This window comes from Rhagoletis pomonella, unplaced genomic scaffold (assembly GCF_013731165.1).
Source record: "Rhagoletis pomonella isolate Grant_MI unplaced genomic scaffold, Rhpom_1.0 Rhpom_scaffold_00005, whole genome shotgun sequence".
Taxonomy (NCBI): Eukaryota; Metazoa; Arthropoda; class Insecta; order Diptera; family Tephritidae; genus Rhagoletis; species Rhagoletis pomonella.
In genome coordinates, this window is record NW_023458559.1 from 17,874,906 (window position 1) to 17,896,805 (window position 21,900).

At 39.4% G+C, this 21,900-nt stretch overlaps 2 protein-coding genes across 2 annotated transcripts; both read left to right on the forward strand.

Annotated features, from left to right (window-relative positions):
• Nucleotides 1–2,892: 2,892 nt before the first annotated feature.
• LOC118738744 lies at nt 2,893–10,538 on the forward strand. The gene is made up of 2 exons (XM_036469676.1): nt 2,893–3,255; nt 9,701–10,538. The coding sequence occupies exon 2, from the start codon at nt 9,701–9,703 to the stop codon at nt 10,307–10,309; it is 609 nt and encodes a 202-aa protein (XP_036325569.1). The 5' UTR covers nt 2,893–3,255; the 3' UTR covers nt 10,310–10,538.
• Nucleotides 4,536–6,160, forward strand: LOC118740025. Its single transcript, XM_036471523.1, has 2 exons — nt 4,536–5,878; nt 5,923–6,160. The coding sequence occupies exons 1-2, from the start codon at nt 4,680–4,682 to the stop codon at nt 6,158–6,160; spliced, it is 1,437 nt and encodes a 478-aa protein (XP_036327416.1). The 5' UTR covers nt 4,536–4,679.
• Nucleotides 10,539–21,900: the final 11,362 nt, after the last annotated feature.

The window sequence follows — 21,900 nt, forward strand, 5'->3', positions numbered from 1 at the left end:
ATTTGATATTTCGACATTCGAATTCTTCAGCCTAGCGGAGCGGACGTGTGAGCGGTGAAGTGATTTTGCTTAATTTATAACTAAAACAATTATTTCTTTTGCGTTGTGTAAATTTGATAAAATGTAATTGTAATTAGAAGTGGTTTAGCGTTTTTTAATATTCTGGACTATTTTTTGTTTGCTATCAAAGCACATGCATATTGTGCCCTAGTGGAAGGAGCGGAGTTCTTGATTCTTGGACATTTTTTTGGTAAGTTCCTGGAATTTGCTGTAACTTTTGTGGTGGGGATTGGCCTTTTGTGAGGGCTTGATGGAGGGCGCTTCGGCGTCGGGAGGAGTCCAGATGGTGGATGACCAGTTGGGAGGATCCTCAACTGGTGCTAAAGCCAAAAGGACAGTTAGAGCGAGGAGTGAAGAGAAGAAAAATAAAAAGCGTAGGGATGAGGCAGGAAAGGATGTGTGTTTTTCGATTTCTGAGGAGGATGAGGAGATGGTGCATGAGCCAAGTCCAGTTCCTCTTCAGGGAATGTTGCTTTAAAAGGGTACATATCATATTGGTCAAATTAGTAACCCCGTATCTGTCGGGGAAAACCTAATACGTTTCAGTAGTTCCAGCGAAGCAACTGTACATGAAAATAATGTTTCTGGTGGTGTAAAAGTGGCGTGCCCTAGCTTACAAAATGGCGTTGATTTTGAGGCGTCGGTTACAGGTTTGAATAAAAATGGTTGCTATTTTCAAGCTAAGGAAAGAGAGGGAGATAGTGTCTCAAGCCAAAAAGTAGGGGAAATGCAAGGCTTAATGCAAAACAAAGACAAATGTAAAGAACAAAATAAAAATTCAAATGAAAAAATGGATATGAAGTGAACGAAGGAATACATAGCAATGGTCAAATGCTGAATTTAGAGGGGGGTGAAAATGAGATAAGAAGTGGCTTTAGTGTTAATGTGGTCAAAAAAACTTTTCCTGATGCGATGTACACTGAAAGGCATAGAGGGGAGTATCGTGTCTTAATGGATACTTCAAAAAGTACTCAGTTTGAAAACAAAACTATGAAGAATGGTTTATTCTTGTTTGATAAAATAAGGAAATTTAATATTGAGGATCTGAAGAATATTAAAGCCATCGGGCGATCCTTATATAAAGTTTTCTTTTATGATTATAAGTCGGCTAATAAATCTGTTAATAACAGAAATGTGACTGAGTTGGGCATTCGCGCTTTTATACCGAACAGTTTTGTAACTACATATGGAGTTTTAAGACAGATTCCATTAGATTTTACGAATAAAGAAATTTTAGCGAACATTGAGTCGGAAGTTCGAGTTGTATCAGTTACTAGAATTACTAGAAGGGATCTAGACGAGAAGGATAAGTTTTATGCAACATTTTCAGTTAAAATTGGTATTGAAGGTACAGAATTGCCTAACTCAGTGAAAGTTTTTTGCGTAAACTTTAAGGTTAATCATTTTTTTTTCAAGACCGAAGCAATGCCATAATTGTGGTCGGTTGGGGCATACAAAGTTAGGACGTAGAGCGAGAGCCAGATGCATTTTATGTGGAAAGCTGGAAAAGTGTGAAAAAAAATGTAGTGAGGGTGAGGTTAAGTGCATTCAATGTGGTAGTGCAGAACATGTTTCAATTAAAAAGAGACAGTGTCCGGTTTGGAAAAGAGAAAGTGATATAATTGAAATTATGACCATCAAGAAGATTTCCAAAAGGGAAGTGATTGAGGGTTATAGAGATATTTTTGATAAGAGCAATCGCTTTTCAATTCTGGAAAATTATGAGGCAGATTTTTCTACAGTGCCTGGAGGTAGGAGTACTACGACGATGATATGCTGGTCAATAGGAAATTGACAGCCAAGAAATACAATGTGGTGACTAAGCAAAATAACGAACAGAATGTAGAAATATGTAAAACAGTTAAGCAGAGGAAAGAGAAGGAAATGGTTAGTCCTTTTTTAACAGCAGTAAATAGGAAAGAGTGTCCGAAATTGATTGACTTATATCCGAACTTGTTAAAAAATTTCAAATTAATGCTGAAGATCCCATTGTGAAGTTATTGGGAAACTTATGTAAGACTAATGTTAATGATAGAATTTCTTCCTCTTCGACTTTAATAAATGAACATACTAAAAATATTCCAGTTTAATTGTCAGAGTCTTAAAACTAATAAAAATTATATTGACTTCTTCAATCATAAACATGATATAGATATAGCTGTCTAGTTAAACGAGAAACGTCTGTCGTTTAACACCTTACAACGTATATGTTTATTACCTGAATTAATGCGAATTTTCTTCAACAATTGAATTACTCAAACTTTGTAAACATATTTTCCTTCATTGAATTGTTAATTCTAAAAGTTAAATCATTTCAAAATTGTTAACACTAAACTTGAGTTATTCAAAAATTTTAAACCTTATATTCTTATGCCTTGAATTGTTAAATTTGAATATACATGTTTTGCGCTATTCAAATTAATACCCTCTATATTTTCTCATATTGAATTGATAAGAATTGTAAACCCTAAACCTAAAGAAATTTTCATATTGAAATGTATAGTTGGCAACGCCAAAGTCGTTAATACAGTGCAAGCAGCAAATGTCAAAAGGAGAAACAATAAAATTAGATACATACCATTTTCTTCATTGTTTCGTGCGGTCGCAAATTTCGCTCTTAATCTGAATAACTTTTTATAACTTGGTTTCAATAAACAATATTGTACTTTAAAGTATAAACATTCGGTGTATTATTTTCAGCGGTCATAGTAGTCTCTCGCAAAATAACCAAGGCGCGCGAGGAAAAAAAATCTAAAACCTATCAGTATTTTTCGCTTTGAAAGTCGCTAGTGTATGCGCAAGGAAGCAGCCGCGAATTAGCGCCTGCGCCACGACCTCCTACACGGAAGTGCAGCAGCCCCACCACCGCAAGTACCACCCCAGTGTCGATTATCGCCCATCGCCACCACCCATCGTCAAAGAGCCGCCGAAATCCGCGCCAAAACCTCCACCACCCCCAAACCCTCCATTATCGCCAAATCCACCGTCATCGCCGGAGTCAACGGCCAACAGCAACGAACCGCCGCATCCTCACCAGCCTGCAATCGCCCACCAGCCCTCCGTCTGTCCATGTCCGGAGTTCAGCAACCAAAAGAAGAGCCGGCCCCTTACTATTGGTCCTTCGGCGCCAACAAAGAGCCGCACCGGTGGAATAAAAATCCATAACCTCAAAACACAAGTATCCCCAGCAAAACCGTGAGTAAAAATCAATTTTTTACTAACCCTGCGGTGAAACAAAAATTTTAAAAAGGCAGAAAATAATTCCTTATATGTTTAGTAAACGCCAGCATTATGTAATACATTTTCCCTTGTTCCGGCCATAAATTTTCCATTTTCCCGCCATATTTTCATTTTTCCCGCCAATTTTATTTTTTTGCGCCAATTTTCACGAATTTTTTACCCACACAAAGACTTTTGCAAGAATACATATGCATATGTACTTCACATAACATTCTGTAGCATACAAGCAAATAGTACTTGGCGTACATATATATATATACACATATACCAAAGCTCATAGTATATACAGCGGCTAATCAGTTAATCCCAAACAAACATACAAGGAATTATAGCTGGGAATACATAACTAACCCCTCGTTTAGTAATCCCTATATATATATATACACATACATTCATACACATACCCTATCACATATTGGGCATATGAGAGAAAGTGCTATATAAAATAAATAAAAATACGTACAGTGAACTCTCTATAATAACTACCCATAAAAAAGGCAAGGCGGTTACAGTGCTCGGAAAAAGAAAATACAGTCCATTAGATAGATATTTATAAATTTTGCACTCAAAATATCTCCATTTGTGGTTTTCGTGAACAGGACCAAGCGTGAAAGTCCCAGATACGGTGATCCGAAATCCCTCATAAAGGCTTAAAAAGGTAAAATTATCTGGCTTATTAGATTCAAATCCCACACTCGCTTGGAGTCCAGGTGCTCACTTGTGATTCATACAAACTTTATTGTTTGCGACCGCCTAGTAAAACCCGATTGTATTTGCTCACCCTCTCAACCAACCTTAATCACTTTCGCTCAATTCGACTTCGATTGCTAGGTCTCACTAGTACTGAAGATAAGCCAAAAAGTCCCAGAATGAGCGGAGAAGAAAAAATTCTCGAGACCCCCGCGGAGTCTCAGCGCCCTACGCGATTAAGCGGAAAGCCAAAAAAGGCAAAACAATCGGTCATCTGTACTAAATTCATATCGGAGACAGATAATTTGATGGATTACTGCGCCCGATTCAGATCAGCCCCGATCGAAGAAAATACTGAGTCCGTATTGAAAATAAAAGACAAGAGCCTAGAAAACTTTTGGAATAGAGTTTAAAACGCCTTTGATTCGACTTTGGAAATTGAAGAACATGACCTCCCCGAAGACTTTAGGGCGTCTGCCTACAGTAAATTTAGGTCGTGTTTAATTATATATGAAGAAACAAAAGCCCAAATCGGAGACCAACTCCAATTAGTAGCACAAACCATAAGTCCCACTCCCAAAGCCAGTTCATCACTTCCTCAGGAAACTTCGGGCATAAGCTTAAACGTCCCACCTTGCGACACCGAAACCTTTTATGGGGGTTATGAGCAATGGCCGTCCTTCCGTGATATGTTCACGGCGGTCTATATAAATCACCCTAAGCTCACTAAAGCGCAGAAGTTATACCATCTCAGGTACAAAACGCAAGGAAAAGCTGCCCAAATAGTTAAACAATTCCCTCTAAGTGACGATAATTTCGAGCTGGCATGGGAAGCACTAAAAGCTCGCTATGAAAACAAACGGGTTTTAGTAGATAACCAAATCCGCATCCTTATGAATCTAAAACCCATCCCAATAGAAAATAGCGAAGACATACAGAGACTGCAATCATCGGTGAATAACTGTCTCCAGATTCTAGGCACCCAGCAAGTCTCCACCGAAAGCTGGGATCCCATTCTGATCTACCTGGTTATCTCCAAGCTTCCTGAGAACACCGTGGCCCTATGGGAGCAATCCCTCAGTTCCAGGAAAGACCGCCCGAACTGGTCCCAAATGAACCAGTTCCTCACTACTCGATACGAGGTGGTTGAAAGGGTAGATCAATTTCGTGCACCCAAGCCTCCGCGGACTAATCTTTCGAACATAAGCTACTCGAGTAACAGTAGGCCATTCCCTAAACCGCCCACCTCTCAGAACTCTCACAACAACTCCTTTTCCCAAATCCGAGCGCACATGACGGAACAACGCACAAAACCATACAAATGCCCAATGTGCAATAAACCTCAGCACACTCTCTCTCAGTGCTCCAAATTTCGTCAACTGCCAACTCAGGATCGCAGAAAGTTTGTGAGAGAACACAACCTCTGTTTTAATTGCCTATGTCAGACCCACTTGATAAAAGACTGCTCAAGTAAATATACTTGCTCCCATTGTCAAGAACGGCATCACTCAATGCTTCATGAAGACACGCCCCCCATGCCGCCAAGACAGCAGTCTCGAACCCAAAGAACGACATCTCAGGTCGCTCTGACGACGCCCACTAATTCCAACCCACAAAATTCAGCTGGGTCGGAAACAACTCATGAGGAGCCTTCTTGCTCAAATAGAGCAAGAGTACAGTCGTTCTACTCGGAAAATGAGAGCAAGATTCTCCTTCCCACAGCAATGGTGCCAGTTGAACACAGGGGCGAGATCTTCAAACTCAGAGCTCTCATAGATCAGGGTTCGGAACGAACTTTTATTTCCTCCAAAGCTCAAAACAAACTAAGGCTACCGTACCAAACTTCTAACTTTGAAATTTCTGGCATGGGAGGCAGAGTTGTTCAGACTTCGAACAAACTTTGCCATCTCATCTTAGCTCCGCAGATTTGACCACGAAAATAAAGGCTCAAGCAATAGTACTATCCCAGTTAACGAAAATGCTTCCAAAATTCCAGCCAACTCTCGAACAACGAGAAAAATGGTCTCACCTCCAGCTAGCAGATACTAACTGCCACTCCCCGTCCCAAATTGATCTGGTCATTGGCAGTGACCTCATTCCTGAAATAATGCTGGAAGGCATTGAGAAAATTTCCAAAAATTTGCTTGCACCATATTCGGCTGGATCTTAAGTGGTCAATTTCCCGAAAAAATAGCCTGTTTCTCTACTCAAGCTACACCGATCTCCAATAAGGGTTTAGATTCCCAGCTGCGAAAGTTTTGGGAGCTAGAAGAGGTTCCGAAATCCAAGCTTACTTCGCTTGATGATGAAAATTGTGAAAAATTCTATCAGTCCTCCACCACACGAGCAGCGGATGGTCGTTATGTAGTCAGACTGCCCTTTAAGCCAAGCTTCCCAGACCCTATCTCCCTTGGCCCGTCTCGCACCCCGCCCTCCAACAGTGCCTGAGCATGGAAAGAAATTTGCTCAGAAAAGGCGATCTAAAATCACTTTACGAAAATGTATTAAACGAATATCTCACCCTCAACCATATGGAAGAAACAACTTCCCTCGAGATATCTTCTCAAGGCAAATATTGGTCGTTCTACCTCCCACACCACACGGTTATAAAACCCGAAAAAAGAACGACCAAAGTCCGAGTCGTCTTCAATGCTTCGAAGAAATCGGGGTCCGGACATTCCCTGAACGATGTTCTTTACACCGGACCAACCCTCCAGCCCGACTTGATGTTATTGCTCCTCAAGTGGCGTATGTATCGATTTGTCTTTAACGGCGATGTCGAGAAAATGTATCGACAGATACTGCTGCACAAAGACGACCAAGACTATCAACGAATCGTATTTCGACCATCTACAAATAGCCAAATACAAGATTATAAGTTGAAAACTGTCACGTTTGGTTTGAATTGCGCACCCTACCTCGCTATACGTACCCTTCACCAGCTCGCAGATGACGTGCAAACCACGCACCCCTTAGCGGTGCCCATATTAAACAATGAAACGTACGTTGATGATATACTTTCCGGTGGTCATGATCTCCCTTCAGCCGAAGAATCCCTCTCTCAAGTCATCCAAGCGCTCAATTCGGCAGGCTTCCCACTTAAAAAGATTACAGCCAACCACCCTGAAATTTTGAAAAACATCAACAAAGACGACCTGCTTGACACAAACTTCCTAGAATTTGAAACAGCAAGCACCACTAAAACGCTCGGGATTCAGTGGAACGCTCTAACCGATACGTTTTCGTATACCGTTGATTCCATCCCAGCGTCATCCGCCAGTACAAAACGACAAATCCTCTCGGCAGTTGCCAAATTGTTTGACCCCGCAGGATGGCTTTCGCCCATAATGATCCAAGCCAAAATCCTGCTACAAAAACTATGGGTTGACGGAACTGACTGGGATGACCAGGTCAAGCCCCTCCGCCTGACGAAATGGATGCAATTTGCAACCAATCTCCAAGCCATTTCTAGCATCCAAATACCCCGATGGGTAGATTTTGTCCCCGCCGACCAAGTCGAGCTACATGGCTTCTGCGACGCTTCCGAGAAAGCATACTGCGCTAACATATATGTGCGAACCACGAACGGTAGCAGGACTTCTTCTCATCTGCTGGTCTCCAAAGGCAAAGTAGCGCCTCTCCGAACCACCAGTTTACCCCGACTTGAGTTGTGCGTCGCCCTTCTCCTAGCGAAGTTGGTCGCCGTAGTGCAGTCTCAACTCGACCTCTCTAAGAGGAAACTGATACTATGGTCTGACTCCGAGATCGTCTTGGCATGGCTAGAAAAACCCCCTCATTCATGGAAGACCTTCGTTTCCAATCGCACGGCACAAATTTTAGATCTCGTCGGAAACGCCACCTGGCGGCATGTGGGCAGCAGAGACAACCCCGCAGATCTGGGCACCAGAGGATACAGACCCCTGGTGGCATGGACCGGAATGGCTATTAAGCCCACCCGAAGCCTGGCCAAAACCGGCCACCCGAAATATCTCCCCTCCAGAATTGCGCCGAGTCGAGGCATTACATGCCACAGAGGAAGATCACGATATCCTTGATCGCTTCTCCTCGTTTCCCCGTGCACTTAGAGTTATGGCGTATGCTTTCAAATTTATACAGTGTCTTCGAGACCGAGTCAGACAGGTTAGATCAAATAATTCCATCGCTCTCTCCCATGATGACCTCCGTAATAGCAAATACAGGCTCCTAGCTTTGACCCAATCTCGCTACTTTCCTCGGGAAAAGGCCTATTTAGCAAACTCCAAACCCATAGATAAACGGAGTCCTCTGCTTCCTCTCAACCCGTCTTTAGATAAAACCGAGTTGCTCCGCGTGAATGGTCGATTAGCTCACGCCACTTTGAGCTATAATGAAAGACATCCCATCATTATTCCCGAAAAATCCCGGTTCGCCTCCTATTCACAAGCTTTCTGCACGAACTGCTCCTCCATGCAGAAACTCGTCTCAAGCAGCAAGTCATAAGGCAGGAACTTTATATCCCTCGGCTTAAGCCCCTCATAAAAAAAATGCATCTTCCAATGTAAAAGTTGCACAGTCCACAAGCAGCAAACGCGATCGCAGATAATGGCGGCCCTCCCCTCGGAACGATGCACGTATGCTCCGCCCTTTACTATTACGGGCGTAGATTTTGCTGGACCTTTCCAGATAAAGGCCTCAATGCTAAGATCGCACACGTTGGTGAAGGGCTATGTGGCTGTTTTTGTATGTTTCACTACAAAAGCAGTCCACCTCGAGCTGTGTTCCGATCTGACCACTGCCGGATTTCTCGCTGCGTTTGCTCGCTTCGTCGGACGACGGGGTTATCCCGCTAAGATGATGAGCGACAATGGCAAAACCTTTGTAGGGGCCAAACGAGCAACCGAAAAGGAGTTCATCGAATTTCTGAAGGAGGTATCTCAAGATGTCATCCAGAAATACTCACCTCAAGGCATCAACTGGGAATTTATTCCGCCAGGAGCCCCCCACGTGGGCGGTTTGTAAGAGTCCGAAGTCAAAAGTTTCAAAATGCATCTCAAAAGGACTGCTGGACCCAGCAAATTCACATTTGAAGAGTTCACCACCCTGTTAGTCAGAATAGAGGCCGTATTAAACTCCCGGCCAATCTCTGCTCTATCCCTAGACCCCACAGACCTCACAGCGCTTACGCCTGGCCACTTTTTACGAGGCGCCCCCCTCTTAGCACTCCCTGAAGTCGACCACAGCCATCTGTCCCTCCTTAATAGGTGGGAAAAAGTGAAGGTGTTACATCACGGGTTTAGTCGAAGGTGGAAAGAGGATTATATCAAGGATTTACAGAAGAGATATAGATGGAAAAATACCCAGGCAGAGCCGAAAGTCGGCGACTGCGTTCTTATTGTTGACAATACTATACCTCCCATTGAATGGCGTTTAGGCCGTATCGAAAGGTCACACCCCGGCAGAGAAGGACATATTCGAGTTGTCGATGTGCGCTCCCAATCTGGCACCCTTACTCGCCCCATAGTTTAAATATGCCCGTTGCCAATGGGTGACGCCCCTCTGACTTCTCCAAATGCGCCATAATTAAAGCCTTTAAGCACTTTCATGACAACAGACTCTCTTAGCTCATATGTATTTAAAACCCTGTATATGAATGAAATATTCTTATCCCACGTTTCTTCAATTGTCTTGTAGACTCCCCACTGATAGTCTAACTTCCACGGCTTACTTACAGATGGATACTTGCAGCAGCAGTGGCTCTCCGAAACCAGCACCTCGAATATCGCTACATCCTAAGCAACCGCAGCGGTCCGAAGTAGGCATGATGACTGACACAACTCCAGCGGCGCAGCCAGAAGAGGAAACCATCGATTTCAATCGATGCCGTCTATGCGCACGACATCACGCGTTGCGGGTATGCCAAGTGTTTCGCGCAATGCAGCCGACCCAACGTTATCTGGTCGCACGTGCACACAAATTTTGCACCAACTGCTTCGCCTTATCGCATCACAGCAAGGACTGTCCCTCCGCTGGAATCTGCAGGCTATGTGGTCAGCGTCACCATACTCTGCTTCACCGGAAGACGGCACTCAACAAAAACTCTCTGCAACACCACGCTCCAGCATCGCGCAAAAGGCCTTCCGCACTTCGTCCCCACCGTCTACGCCGTACTGCACTCAGCTCTAACAAGCACAAGCACCCGCATATGGGGCAAAGAGCGAAGAAAATCAATACCACCACCCAGGGAATCCGCATCACCAAGGCGAATGGAAAGCTGTCCAGGAAATTGCTCCGGGATGCAATACGTAAACTGCGGGAGCTGGAGAACAGTATAGTCGCTTAGCGCGCCTAGGTGCGGGAGAATAGTTAAACGAGAAACGTCTGTCGTTTAACACCTTACAACGTATGTGTTTATTACCTGAATTAATGCGAATTTTCTTCAACAATTGAATTACTCAAACTTTGTAAACATATTTTCCTTCATTGAATTGTTAACTCTAAAAGTTAAATCATTTCAAAATTGTTAACACTAAGGGCCGGTTACTCAATGTCTGGTTAACACTAATCTCCGTTTAAACATCATTATCGACGTGTTCGGCTCCATGCATATAACATGGAGTCGGTAACGTCGATAACGATGTTTTACCGGAGATTAGTGTTAACCAGACATTGAGTAACCGGCCCTAAACTTGAGTTATTCAAAAATGTTAAACCTTATATTCTTATGCCTTGAATTGTTAAATTTGAATTTACATGTTTTGCGCTATTCAAATTAATACCCTCTATATTTTCTCATATTGAATTGATAAGAATTGTTAACCCTAAACCTAAAGAAATCTTCATATTGAAATGCATAGTTGGCAACGCCAAAGTCGTTAATACAGTGCAAGCAGCAAATGTCAAAAGGAGAAACAAAAAAATTAGATACATACCATTTTCTTCATTGTTTCGTGCGGTCGCAAATTTCGCTCTTAATCTGAATAACTTTTTATAACTTGGTTTCAATAAACAATATTGTACTTTAAAGTATAAACTTCTTCTTCTTCTTTTTTGGCGCTGTAACCGCCTAAGCGATTTTGGCCGAGTTCAGCAAAGCACGCCAGTCGTTTCTCCTCTGTGCCAACTGACGCCAATTGGAAACGCCAAGTGAAGCCAAGTCCTTCTCCACCTGATCTTTCCATCGCAGTGGGGGCCTCCCTCTTCCTCTGCTACCACCAGCGGGTTCCGAGTTGAATACTTTCAGAGCTGGAGCTTCGGTGTCCATTCGAACGACATGACCAAGCCAGCGGAGCCGCTGTATTTTAATTCGCTGCACTATGTCCATATCGTTGTAAAGCTCATACAGCTCATCGTTCCATCGTCTGCGGTACTCGCGGTCGCCAACGCGTAAAGGCCCGTAAATCTTCCGCAAAATCTTTCTCTCAAACACTCCAAGAGCCGCCTCATCGGATGTTGTCATTGTCCATGCTTCTGCGCCATATACCAGCACGGGCATGATGAGTGACTTATAGAGCGCGGTTTTCGTACGTCGAGAGAGGACTTTACTCCTGAATTGCCTACTCAGTCCAAAGTAGCACTTTTTGGCAAGAGTGATTCTACGTTGGATTTCAATGCTGACATTATTATAGGTGTTAATGCTGGTTCCCAAGTAAACGAAATTCTCTACTTTCTCGAAATTGTAACTGTCAACAGTGACGTGGGTGCCAAGGCGCGAATATGCTGTGGCCCAAGGCTCCACTCGGATTGGTTACCGCATCTCGCACATGGGTTGCTCACGTTGCCCAGAGTGCGCGAACGAGGTCGCAAGAGTCGGGATTGAGTATAGCCATGCAACTGTAACTGCATACTCAGCGCAATGACTATACCCCATTGCACTCCATAAACATTCGGTGTATTATTTTCAGCGGTCATAGTAGTCTCTCGCAAAATAACCAAGGCGCGCGAAGAAAAAAAATCTAAAACCTATCAGTATTTTTCGCTTTGAAAGTCGCTGGTGTATGCGCAAGGAAGCAGCCGCGAATTAGCGCCTGCGCCACGTCCTCCTACACGGAAGTGCAGCAGCCCCACCACCGCAAGTACCACCCCAGTGTCGATTATCGCCCATCGTCACCACCCATCGTCAAAGAGCCGCCGAAATCCGCGCCAAAACCTCCACCACCGCCAAACCCTCCACTATCGCCAAATCCACCGTCATCGCCGGATTCAACGGTATTGCACTCCCGCCCAAAACCAAGTGCAGCGAATAAACACACGCACTTGTGTTTAAAAATAATTCGCTCGTTCTTCATTGGGTATGCATTTTTTTAGGCACTTCTCAACTGCCGCAGAACAAAACCTACTAAAGTAGTTAATTGCTGGCACCCCAAATCATGCTCAACAATCCCGCTTGATGCATCACCACTCCTCCGGAGTGGTTTTAAACAGCAAAAGCCAAAGCGCTACAAGCTGTTGGGGCTCTGTATGACTTTCAGCATACAGAGGTGGTACAAGAGCTACCATTGGCCACAGCGCCTACCCAATTTTTGAACTTGAATCAATAACCAGTGCGCAACACTCCCGAATTTTTTTCACATGGTAATCATAAAGATGATCACAAGCTTATAGGATTTGTAAGAAATGTTATTGAAACAACTCAACTACATTAAAACTTTGATCTTGTCGAACTGATCATAGTTTTCAAATTGAGAAGTTGATAACTTATATCTCAGAAAATTTTCAATTTCTTCACTTGAAATAAAAGCTTTGTATTGCGAACAACATTAACTATCTTTGCGATTTATTGGAAGTATCCTTCTAACAAAGGTTATGGGCTTTCCGACCGAGGATCAAGGACAATAGATTGGTGAAATAATTATTCAGCAAAACGATTTTTTTTTTCTCGAGTCAATTAACTACAATCAACGAGAGGAATGGCGGCGATCGCAAGTATTGACAGATTAAATGGTGAAAATTTTTCCAGCTGGTCAATACAGATAAAAGGGCTGTTAATTACGCAGGACTTATGGGACGTAATTGAATTAACATTTAATCCTGGGGCAACGGTTGCTGAAAAGGAAAAATGGCAAAAAACAGATCAAAAGGCTTTGGCTACCATTACTCTATGCGTAAAACCCTCCGAATTGATTTATATTAGATATTGCAAGAGCGCAAAGGAAGCGTGGCAGAATTTAGAGAAAGTTTATAAGGACAAAGGTCCTGGAAGAAAGGTAAATTTATTTAAGCAACTAGTAAAATTTCAGTTCAAAGGAGACAAGAAATATGCAACTTTACTGAATGATTTTTGCTCGATTGTGGACAATTTAAAGGAAATTGATGTGAATGTTCCTGAAGGTATACTTAGTATCTTGTTGTTGTGTAGTTTGCCGGAGGATATGGAGGGATTTGCAATAGCAATTGAGACAAGAGATGAACTGCCTAAACTGGATCAATTAAAAGTTAAAATTTTAGAAGAAGAGCAACGACGTGGAGGTAAAAAGGACTTCGTAAATTGTGAGCAGATTTTAGCAGCTAGTGATAATAATCAAAGGAAAATTATTAAAAATAAAAAGGATTAAAACTTTACGCAGTGACAATGGAAGAGAATATTCTAATAAGGAGTTTGATAATTTTCTATTTGAGAATGGGATAAAGCATCAGTTAACTACTTGTTATACACCACAACAGAATGGTATAGCTGAAAGAGCAAATCGAACTTTGATGGAGATGGCTAGGTGTATGTTAGCGGAATCGAAATTGCATTATTCATTTTGGGCTGAAGCGGTTAATATAGCTACGTACATACGTAACAGGTCACCATCGAAAGTACTTAAAGGAAAAACACAATATGAATGTTGGTTTGGTTATAAACCTTGCGGTATCATATTTTAGGACATTCGGTTGCGATGTTGTTGTTTTGGACAAACGACCGGCTAGAAATAAATTAACCCCCCAAGGAACGAAAATGGTTTTTGTAGGATATTCAAATAGAAGTAAAGGATATAGATTATTTTATATGGAAAAGCAACAAATCGTAATTTCTAGAGATGTAAATTTTTTCGAAAATTCATTTCAAAGTAGAGTAGCTGGTAATAATGAAGATATAAATGAAGATGGCACATCTATCTATAATTACACAGATATTTTTACGTTTGATTTAAGTAAAAATGGTTTTTTAAATTTTAGTAATGAAAATAATAACCAATCAAATGATGGAATTTTAATCGCAGATGAGGAGGAATTGTATGACAGCGACAACCATGATTCAGGGGAAGTCAGTGCTGGTATGAAAAGGAAGCGAGGTAGTCCATGCATAGAAAGAAAAGCGATGCAAGTTGAGTATGATTCGTTAATAAAAAACAATACTTGGGAACTTGTGGATAAGCCAAAAGGTAGAAATGTTATCGGGAGAAAATGGGTTTTTGTGACTAAGCATAAAGCTGATGGTAGCATATAGAAATTCAAGGCTCGTTTGGTAGCAAGAGGATGTAGTCAAAAGTATAGTATTGATTATTTTGACACATATGCGCCAGTTATTCGCCATTCTACTATACGTATGATACTAGGGCTATTCGCGATTCGGTGCATAAGAACTGACAAATTTATGCAATTGCAGAAATATGCCATGGATTGTGAGCGACCTTTATTAAACTGTCATGGCAAAGCTTTTGCAAAACAATTTTTGTGCATCAGCTTTGGTTTTGTTTATGAATGCAATGCATAGCATTTTTATGCTATGGATTTTCGGTATTGCAAATTTGCCAAGCCATGACAAATGCAAATGCGTGTATTTTGTTTGTGTATTGCAAATAATTTGCAATACAAATTTGCAATGCAATGATGCTAGGCCATTTGCACCGGATCGCGAATAGCCCTACTATCTATAGCAGTGCAGTATAATTTATTGGTACGTCATATTGATATAGCGTCTGCATATTTGAATGGACATTTAAATGAGGAGGTTTACATGAAACAACCTGAGAAGTTTGAGAATAAAAGATATCCTAGTAAAGTTTGTAAGCTAAAGAAATCGCTTTATGGATTGAAACAGTCAGGACGTGAATGGAATAGGACACTTAATGAAATTTTAGAACGCATGGGATTCGTGAAATGCAAATCAGATAATTGCTTATATGTAATGAATAGAGGAAATGAAATGAACATAATTGCAGTTTATGTAGATGACATGTTAATTGCATGTTCATTAGAAGATTCAATGAAGAGCATTTTGACTGAATTAAATAAGGAATTGGATGCAGTAGATCGTGGACCAGTATCGTATTATTTGGGAATGGAAATTGAACGTGTAGGACGTGGAGATATTTTATTACATCAGAAGAAATATATACAAGACTTTCTAAAAACGTGGAGCATGGTGGAGTGCAAACCAGCATCAACACCGTTTGCAAGTGGAGTAATTTCAGACAAGTGTTGTCGGGAGGATTGCCTGATATGGTTGATGTAAAGAAATATCAATCACTAATAGGAGGATTAATGTATTTGGCAGCAACTTCAAGGCCTGATTTAGCACATACATTATCAAAATTATCACAATTTAATACGCATCCGCATAAAGATCATTTCATTGCAGCGAAACATATTCTTCGATATCTTAAAGGAGAACAAGATGCTACGATTAAATATCAAAAATCTGAAAAAGAATTCTTATGTTTTACAGATGCAGATTGGGGATCCAATCCAATTGATCGGAAGTCATATGCCTGTGGCATGGGAAGCAAAGAAGCAAAGTTCAATATCTCTAAGTTCGATGGAGGCTGAATATATTGCAATGTGTCAGGGTACAGGGTACAGGGAGGTGATATTTATGAGAAATCTGTTGCGTGAAATTGGTCTGCAGAGTTTATGTAATAAACCTACGTTAATTCGTTGCGATAATCAAGGAGCAGAATTTTTAGTAAAGAATCCAACAACACATAAGCGAAGCAAACACATTGACATCAAGTATCATTATGTACGAGAAAAATTCAATGCCAAGGAGATTTTTATTGAATACGTTCAAACATCAGAAAATGTTGCTGATTTGTTAACCAAAAGCCTGACAAGAGAAAAACATAGTAAACGTTGTAAAATGTTAAAGTTAATAATTAATATGTAAATGTTTTTGAGTTGAGAGGAAGTTTGTAAGAAATGTTATTGAAACAACTCAACTACATTAAAACTTTGATCTTGTCGAAATGATCATAGTTTTCTATTGAGAAGTTGATAACTTATATCACAGAAAATTTTCAATTTCTTCACTTGAAATAAAAGCTTTGTATTGCGAACAACATTAATTATCTTTGCGATTTATTGGAAGTATCCTTCTAACAGGATTTAATATCATTAAAAAGACTAGAAATGACGGTTATGGTGGTGTAGCGGTTGCGATGAAAAAAAGTATTAGGATGGAGAGAGTTAGATTTAACACCAGGTTTGATATTTTAATTGTGAAAACATTAAACTTAGTAGAAAATTTGACAATTTGTTCTACATACTTGCCTCCAAGTATAAGCCCTGCTGACTTTGAATCTGAGATTGTTAGACTTTTGGGTGTTCTATCGGCTTTTAATAATGTTGTACTATTAGATGTTTGAATGATGGGTCGAGCACTTTTGAGGTGCATACGAGTGAAAGAAATGTTGAATCGACTTTGGACTTAACATTTACAGATATAAATTTTAAGACTGCATGGGAATGCAATCATGGCTTTGTAGGAGGGAGTCATCATCACCCCATAATTATAACGATAAGTGGTATAGCTAAATCACCTCAAAATTTTGTGTCTAAGAAGAAACTGGGCAAACTTTTATCAGAACTTAACTGTGAAGACGGTGTTGGCATTCTTGAAAAGAATATGGGGGAGGCAATTAAAAAATCGACTGTTGACATGAATAATACCAAGTTTATACCGAAGTATTGGTGGAACAAGGACCTGGAAAGAAAATATAGGGTTTTGCTTGCATCAACCAAAAAGGCCAGGCTAACAGGTATGGTGGCTGATATGACGGTAGCGCTGGAACTAAAGGACGAATGGAGAAAGGCTGTCAGTAAAGCCAAAAGTGACAGTTACAAAAATAGGATTGAGGAATTAAACAAGAATGCCATCACTAAAGAAGCATGGAATTTTGTTAATAATGTCAGAGGTAAGAAACACATAGAAATTACTTGGATCAGTGAGGATAATGAAAGATATCTAAATCTTTTAAAATCACAAGTGTCAAATCTCGATAGTAGCTTCACTGGATATACGCAGTCTGTTGTTTGTAATGTTGGATTAGGTTTTCTTTCGAGGACTTTAATCAGATGGTAAAAAAGAAGAAAAATACAGCAGGAGGGCATGATAAAATAACTTTTGAGATTATTAGATGTTATCAGAGGACTGTAAAAGGAATCTTTTAAATGAACTGGAAATTCACTTTAACAGAAATTGGATCAATGAAGAATGGAGGATCTCAATGATTTAAAGAATTTTAGGCCCATATCTCTCCTTTCAGTCGTGGTTAAATGTTTAAACATGTTGTTGAAAGAAAAAATTGTAAATTGGGTGGAAAAGAACAACATTTTAGCGTCAAAATGTTATGCGTATCGTAAAGGCAAGTCTGCGGTTATGTGCATAAACGAGTTTTTGTACTTTACGAATAAGATAAAATTGGAAAAAAATAGAGCTTTTGTATGTATTTTAGATCTTGAAAATGCATATAACTGTGTAAACCTATCTAAGCTCAGGCAGATAATGTATGAAGGGGGGTGTGAAGCAAAGATAGTAGAACGGATTTTTAACCTGTTTTGGGAAATAAACAAGTTAAGGTTGGGAATGGCCTACCACAAGGTAGTTGCTTGTCTCCTGTTCTGTTTAATGTTTATACAGCTGGGCTTCATGCAGTTGAGGATGGAAATGTTAGAATTTTTCAATTTTCTGACGACTTTGCCATAGTCAGTAGTAGCCAAAATCCTGAGGCAAGCTTGGACCACCTCAAAAGCTCCGTAATTCACTTTATCAGTTTGTGTAGTCCCCTAAATCTTAAAATAAATATGAGCAAGACTAAGTTTATGTATTTAAACAATAATAGAAAGAGAGATTTTGATCTTATCATTAATGGACATCGGGTTGAACAAGTTTTTAAAATGAAGTGGTTAGGCCGGATTATCAGCGCAAATGCAACCATAAACGATCATGTAGGATATATTAAAAAAGAGATCTTTCCTGCCAACAATGTCCTTAATAAACTGACAAGTATAAAATCTGGTTTAGAGCCAACAATTGCTTTAAATTTCTACAAATCCTTCATTAGATCAAAAGCTGAATATGCGTCCTCGACGTTTGCTAATGCTCCGGGGGGTATGAACAAAAAATTGCAAGTAGGGTTAAATAATGCTATAAGAAGGTGCTTGGGAGTTCCGCCGAATACCCCTATCCATGTAAGATATGCCTTAGCGGGTGAGTTACCTCCTATCAAAAGCGCGAGTTGGTTAACGGCTAAAGAAATCACCAGACAATGGATAAATAATGAAGTGATTAGGGATGAGCTAAAGAACATTGGGGGAAACAAATCTAGTTATGGACATGTTTATAAGAAATTTCAAAGTATTTTTAATGAACTTAATTGTAACACTGCTTTTAGTAGGTTTAGTGGTCTCTCGCTTAAAAAATCAAAGCTTGGTACTTCAAAGAATAACGTTACGGTAGAGCAGCTGAAAGGTGATTACTGTAAAATGAAAAATGATTTGTATAATGAGGGTTTCTACTTGCTGGCTACGGATGCATCAGTGACACAATATACGGTTGGAATGGCTGTGTATGACATAGATCAAAAAATTTCCTATCTTTATAAGTTGAAGGAACCTTTCTCCTCTACCTTTGGGGAATTGGTAGCAATTAGGCAGGCTGTTAAAATATTAACTAGGCTCAAAATAAGCAAAGGGGTCATTTTCACAGATAGCCTTATGGCAATAAAAGGAGTGTTCGCTATGCAACTGGCAGTAAGAATTAGCCAGTAACAAAATTAAGAGTAAGGTACTTTCCCAAAGAGAGAAACTTACTAAGTTTTGCGCGAACAGGAATTAGCAAACATTTGCAAGCTTCATTGCCAGCTGGCGTCCACGGTAGCATTTCGAGCATAATAATTCTTTAAATTATTTCAGGTAGAAACGAATACAGGACCTATACGTATATTTCTTCTTATTCTGACTTTCTTAAACATACGCTTCAATTTCTTCGTGGAAGTCACTGTCGGATTTCCTATATCGACAGCGGTGTCGAGTGCGTTCCGATTACGAATACAACTTTTTCAGTTTGGAGTTAATTAAATTAATTGAATAAACAAATATTTCATACTTCTTTCATTAGTAAATCGCAACAAGATTGTTCATTTTTAAATTTAACGAACTTGTTGATTCAAATTAATGTTGACAAAAATGCAACCGTGTGCCACAATCCTGCTTGCAAATTCTTACTGGCAAAAATTTTCCCAGTACGATTTTGCAACTTCCCCTCCAAATGAAATGTCAAAATTGTGCTCTCTCCTTGCAAGTTTTACTGGGTTTTTGGCTAAACGAACACGATTTGGTAACAATTGGTACCAACTTGTACAAATTTTTTGCATAGCGAACACTCCTAAATTCTCTTGATAAGGTGAACACGGATTCTTATAGTTACCGAAATTCATAATTTGATAACTTCGTCAAATTTGGAGAGGATGAAGATTATATGGATTCCAAGTCATATTGGAATTAGTGATAATGAAAACGCAGATTTAGCGGCGAAGGCAGCGACTGAAAGAGGGATGGAAATAGATGTATTCTTGACCCCGAGTGAAGCCTTGACGAGAATATCAAAACAAATTGGGATGAGTGGAGAAGTTTGATGAGCAGAGTATTAGTAAGGGGAAATCTTTTGTTGAGAATGGTGGCAAGCCAGATGCAAAACCATGGTTCAAAAGTAGACTGGAAGGCTTAGGTGTCTTTGACATTAAGTTATTAAACAGGCTACTTACAGGGCATACCTTTGGTAAAACATACATTAGCAAATTCAGGAGGGATGTTAGTGATATATGTGCCTTGTGTCAAGTTCAAGAGTCCGCCAATCATATAATATTTAATTGTCGAAAGTACAGCAGTTCCAGGAACCTATTTTCTGTTTTCACAAATTTTAATGATCTGCAAAGTTTATTGCGAACTAAAAATTATAGACTATATCAGGATCTTGTCTCCTTCCTACATCATATTGGTGTAGCTGATCATCTATAATTTTAGTGGAAATGAAATATATATATATATAGTTAAAAAAGGAAAAAATGTACCTATATAAGTTAAAAAAAAAATTAATAAACAAATGATTTATAGTATAGAAAACATGATACTAAAATCAATGCAAGTTATATATTAAGGGTAAAAAAAGATAATAAAATATGTACATGCACATTTTTAAAAGAATACAAAGAGGAAAAAAATAAAAATTACATACATACATATGCATGTATTAAAGTTTTAGAATTAAAATGGGAAGTCCAAGGGGTTAAAATATGTCAGAAGGACTGAAAGTTTAAGAATGTAATTCAATATATCACTTAGGGCGTGTGTGAATCGGTAACAAAGTTCTATGGGGAAAGCTGTTGAATAATATTTTTACTATGGTGAGAGTTTTGCCAATTTGCTGTGTGAAATGAAATCTTTTTTGACAGCATTATATTCTTGATAACTGCAGATTTATGCGGCATAAAATATTATAAATCGAAGTGAAATAAATATTAAAGGAAAACATCTACCATCGCTGAGCGCAATTCATCAATTTAAGCTTTTATTTAACGAAAAATTTCACACATAAACAATCTCTCCGATTGTCAAAGTTTTCTATTCATTTGTCAAAAATTTCACTATGCTCATAAAACTATTACCGACATAAAATACTTAGTTTCGTTTAAAATACCTCACTAAATTAAGTGCGTTCATACACGCGATTCTTTATTTGTCTTGACAGCTTTGTAGCAACCCTGTGTTATTGTTTATTTAACCAAAAGAGATCGCGAATGTGAGTAATTGCCTATATTTTTATGATCAAAAGAGAAAGCTTCTGGAAATATTTTACAAACTACCACGCGCGATTATTAAAAACAAAAACGTCCAAACACAATGACATCAGTTATGGGACAATACTTTTTTCGATTATTATCGATAAAATTAGACCCGACACTGATTTGTTCGTGATTTGGTTCTTGGTTTAAGATAAACTACGTACTTACAACTTAATTTACTGAGAGACTTTATAAGGCGAAATTACTTAGTTTGTACTTAATTTATGCGTAAATTAAGATTGACCTCTAAATTACGCTAATGGGAACATAGTTTAAGCTACTGAAATTTTATTCACCTCCTAGTTGTCAAAAATTTACTCGCCGCGAACTTCGTTACCGATTCACACACGCTCTTAATGAGACTTGGTACTTAGTATATTTCTAATTTAAGATGTAGTATCTTTTTCCTTTGTTTAATGGAAAAAAAAGAATAGAAATATGTAATTAAATAATCTAAAAAGAAGAATTAAATTGAATTTTTATATATAAGTCGTTGTACATTTAAAGTTTTCATTCAAATGTAGTAGAGTAAAAGATAATCACCCTCATTGCGAGAGTGGTGTCGTATGCAAGTCGTTTTTCGAGTCGAATCGTATCGAAAATTTCACGTCATTGCCTAAAATTTCCACTCGACTAGTGTATTAAAACGTAAAAACTTGGCAGCACTGTATAGTTTTCGACAAATTTCGTCGTTCACTTTTTTCAGCACGACAGTAAACAATGCCAATGTTGTCGAGTCGTACAATTTAGCCTAATTTACGACTTACGCAATGAGGCTGAATATTTCTGTAAGCTACCACTTCAAACCTAAGCATTACTTTAAACTTTTATGTTTTCCAATAATCATATATGTATGTAGAGATATATTTGTAATTGTGTTCAAATTTTG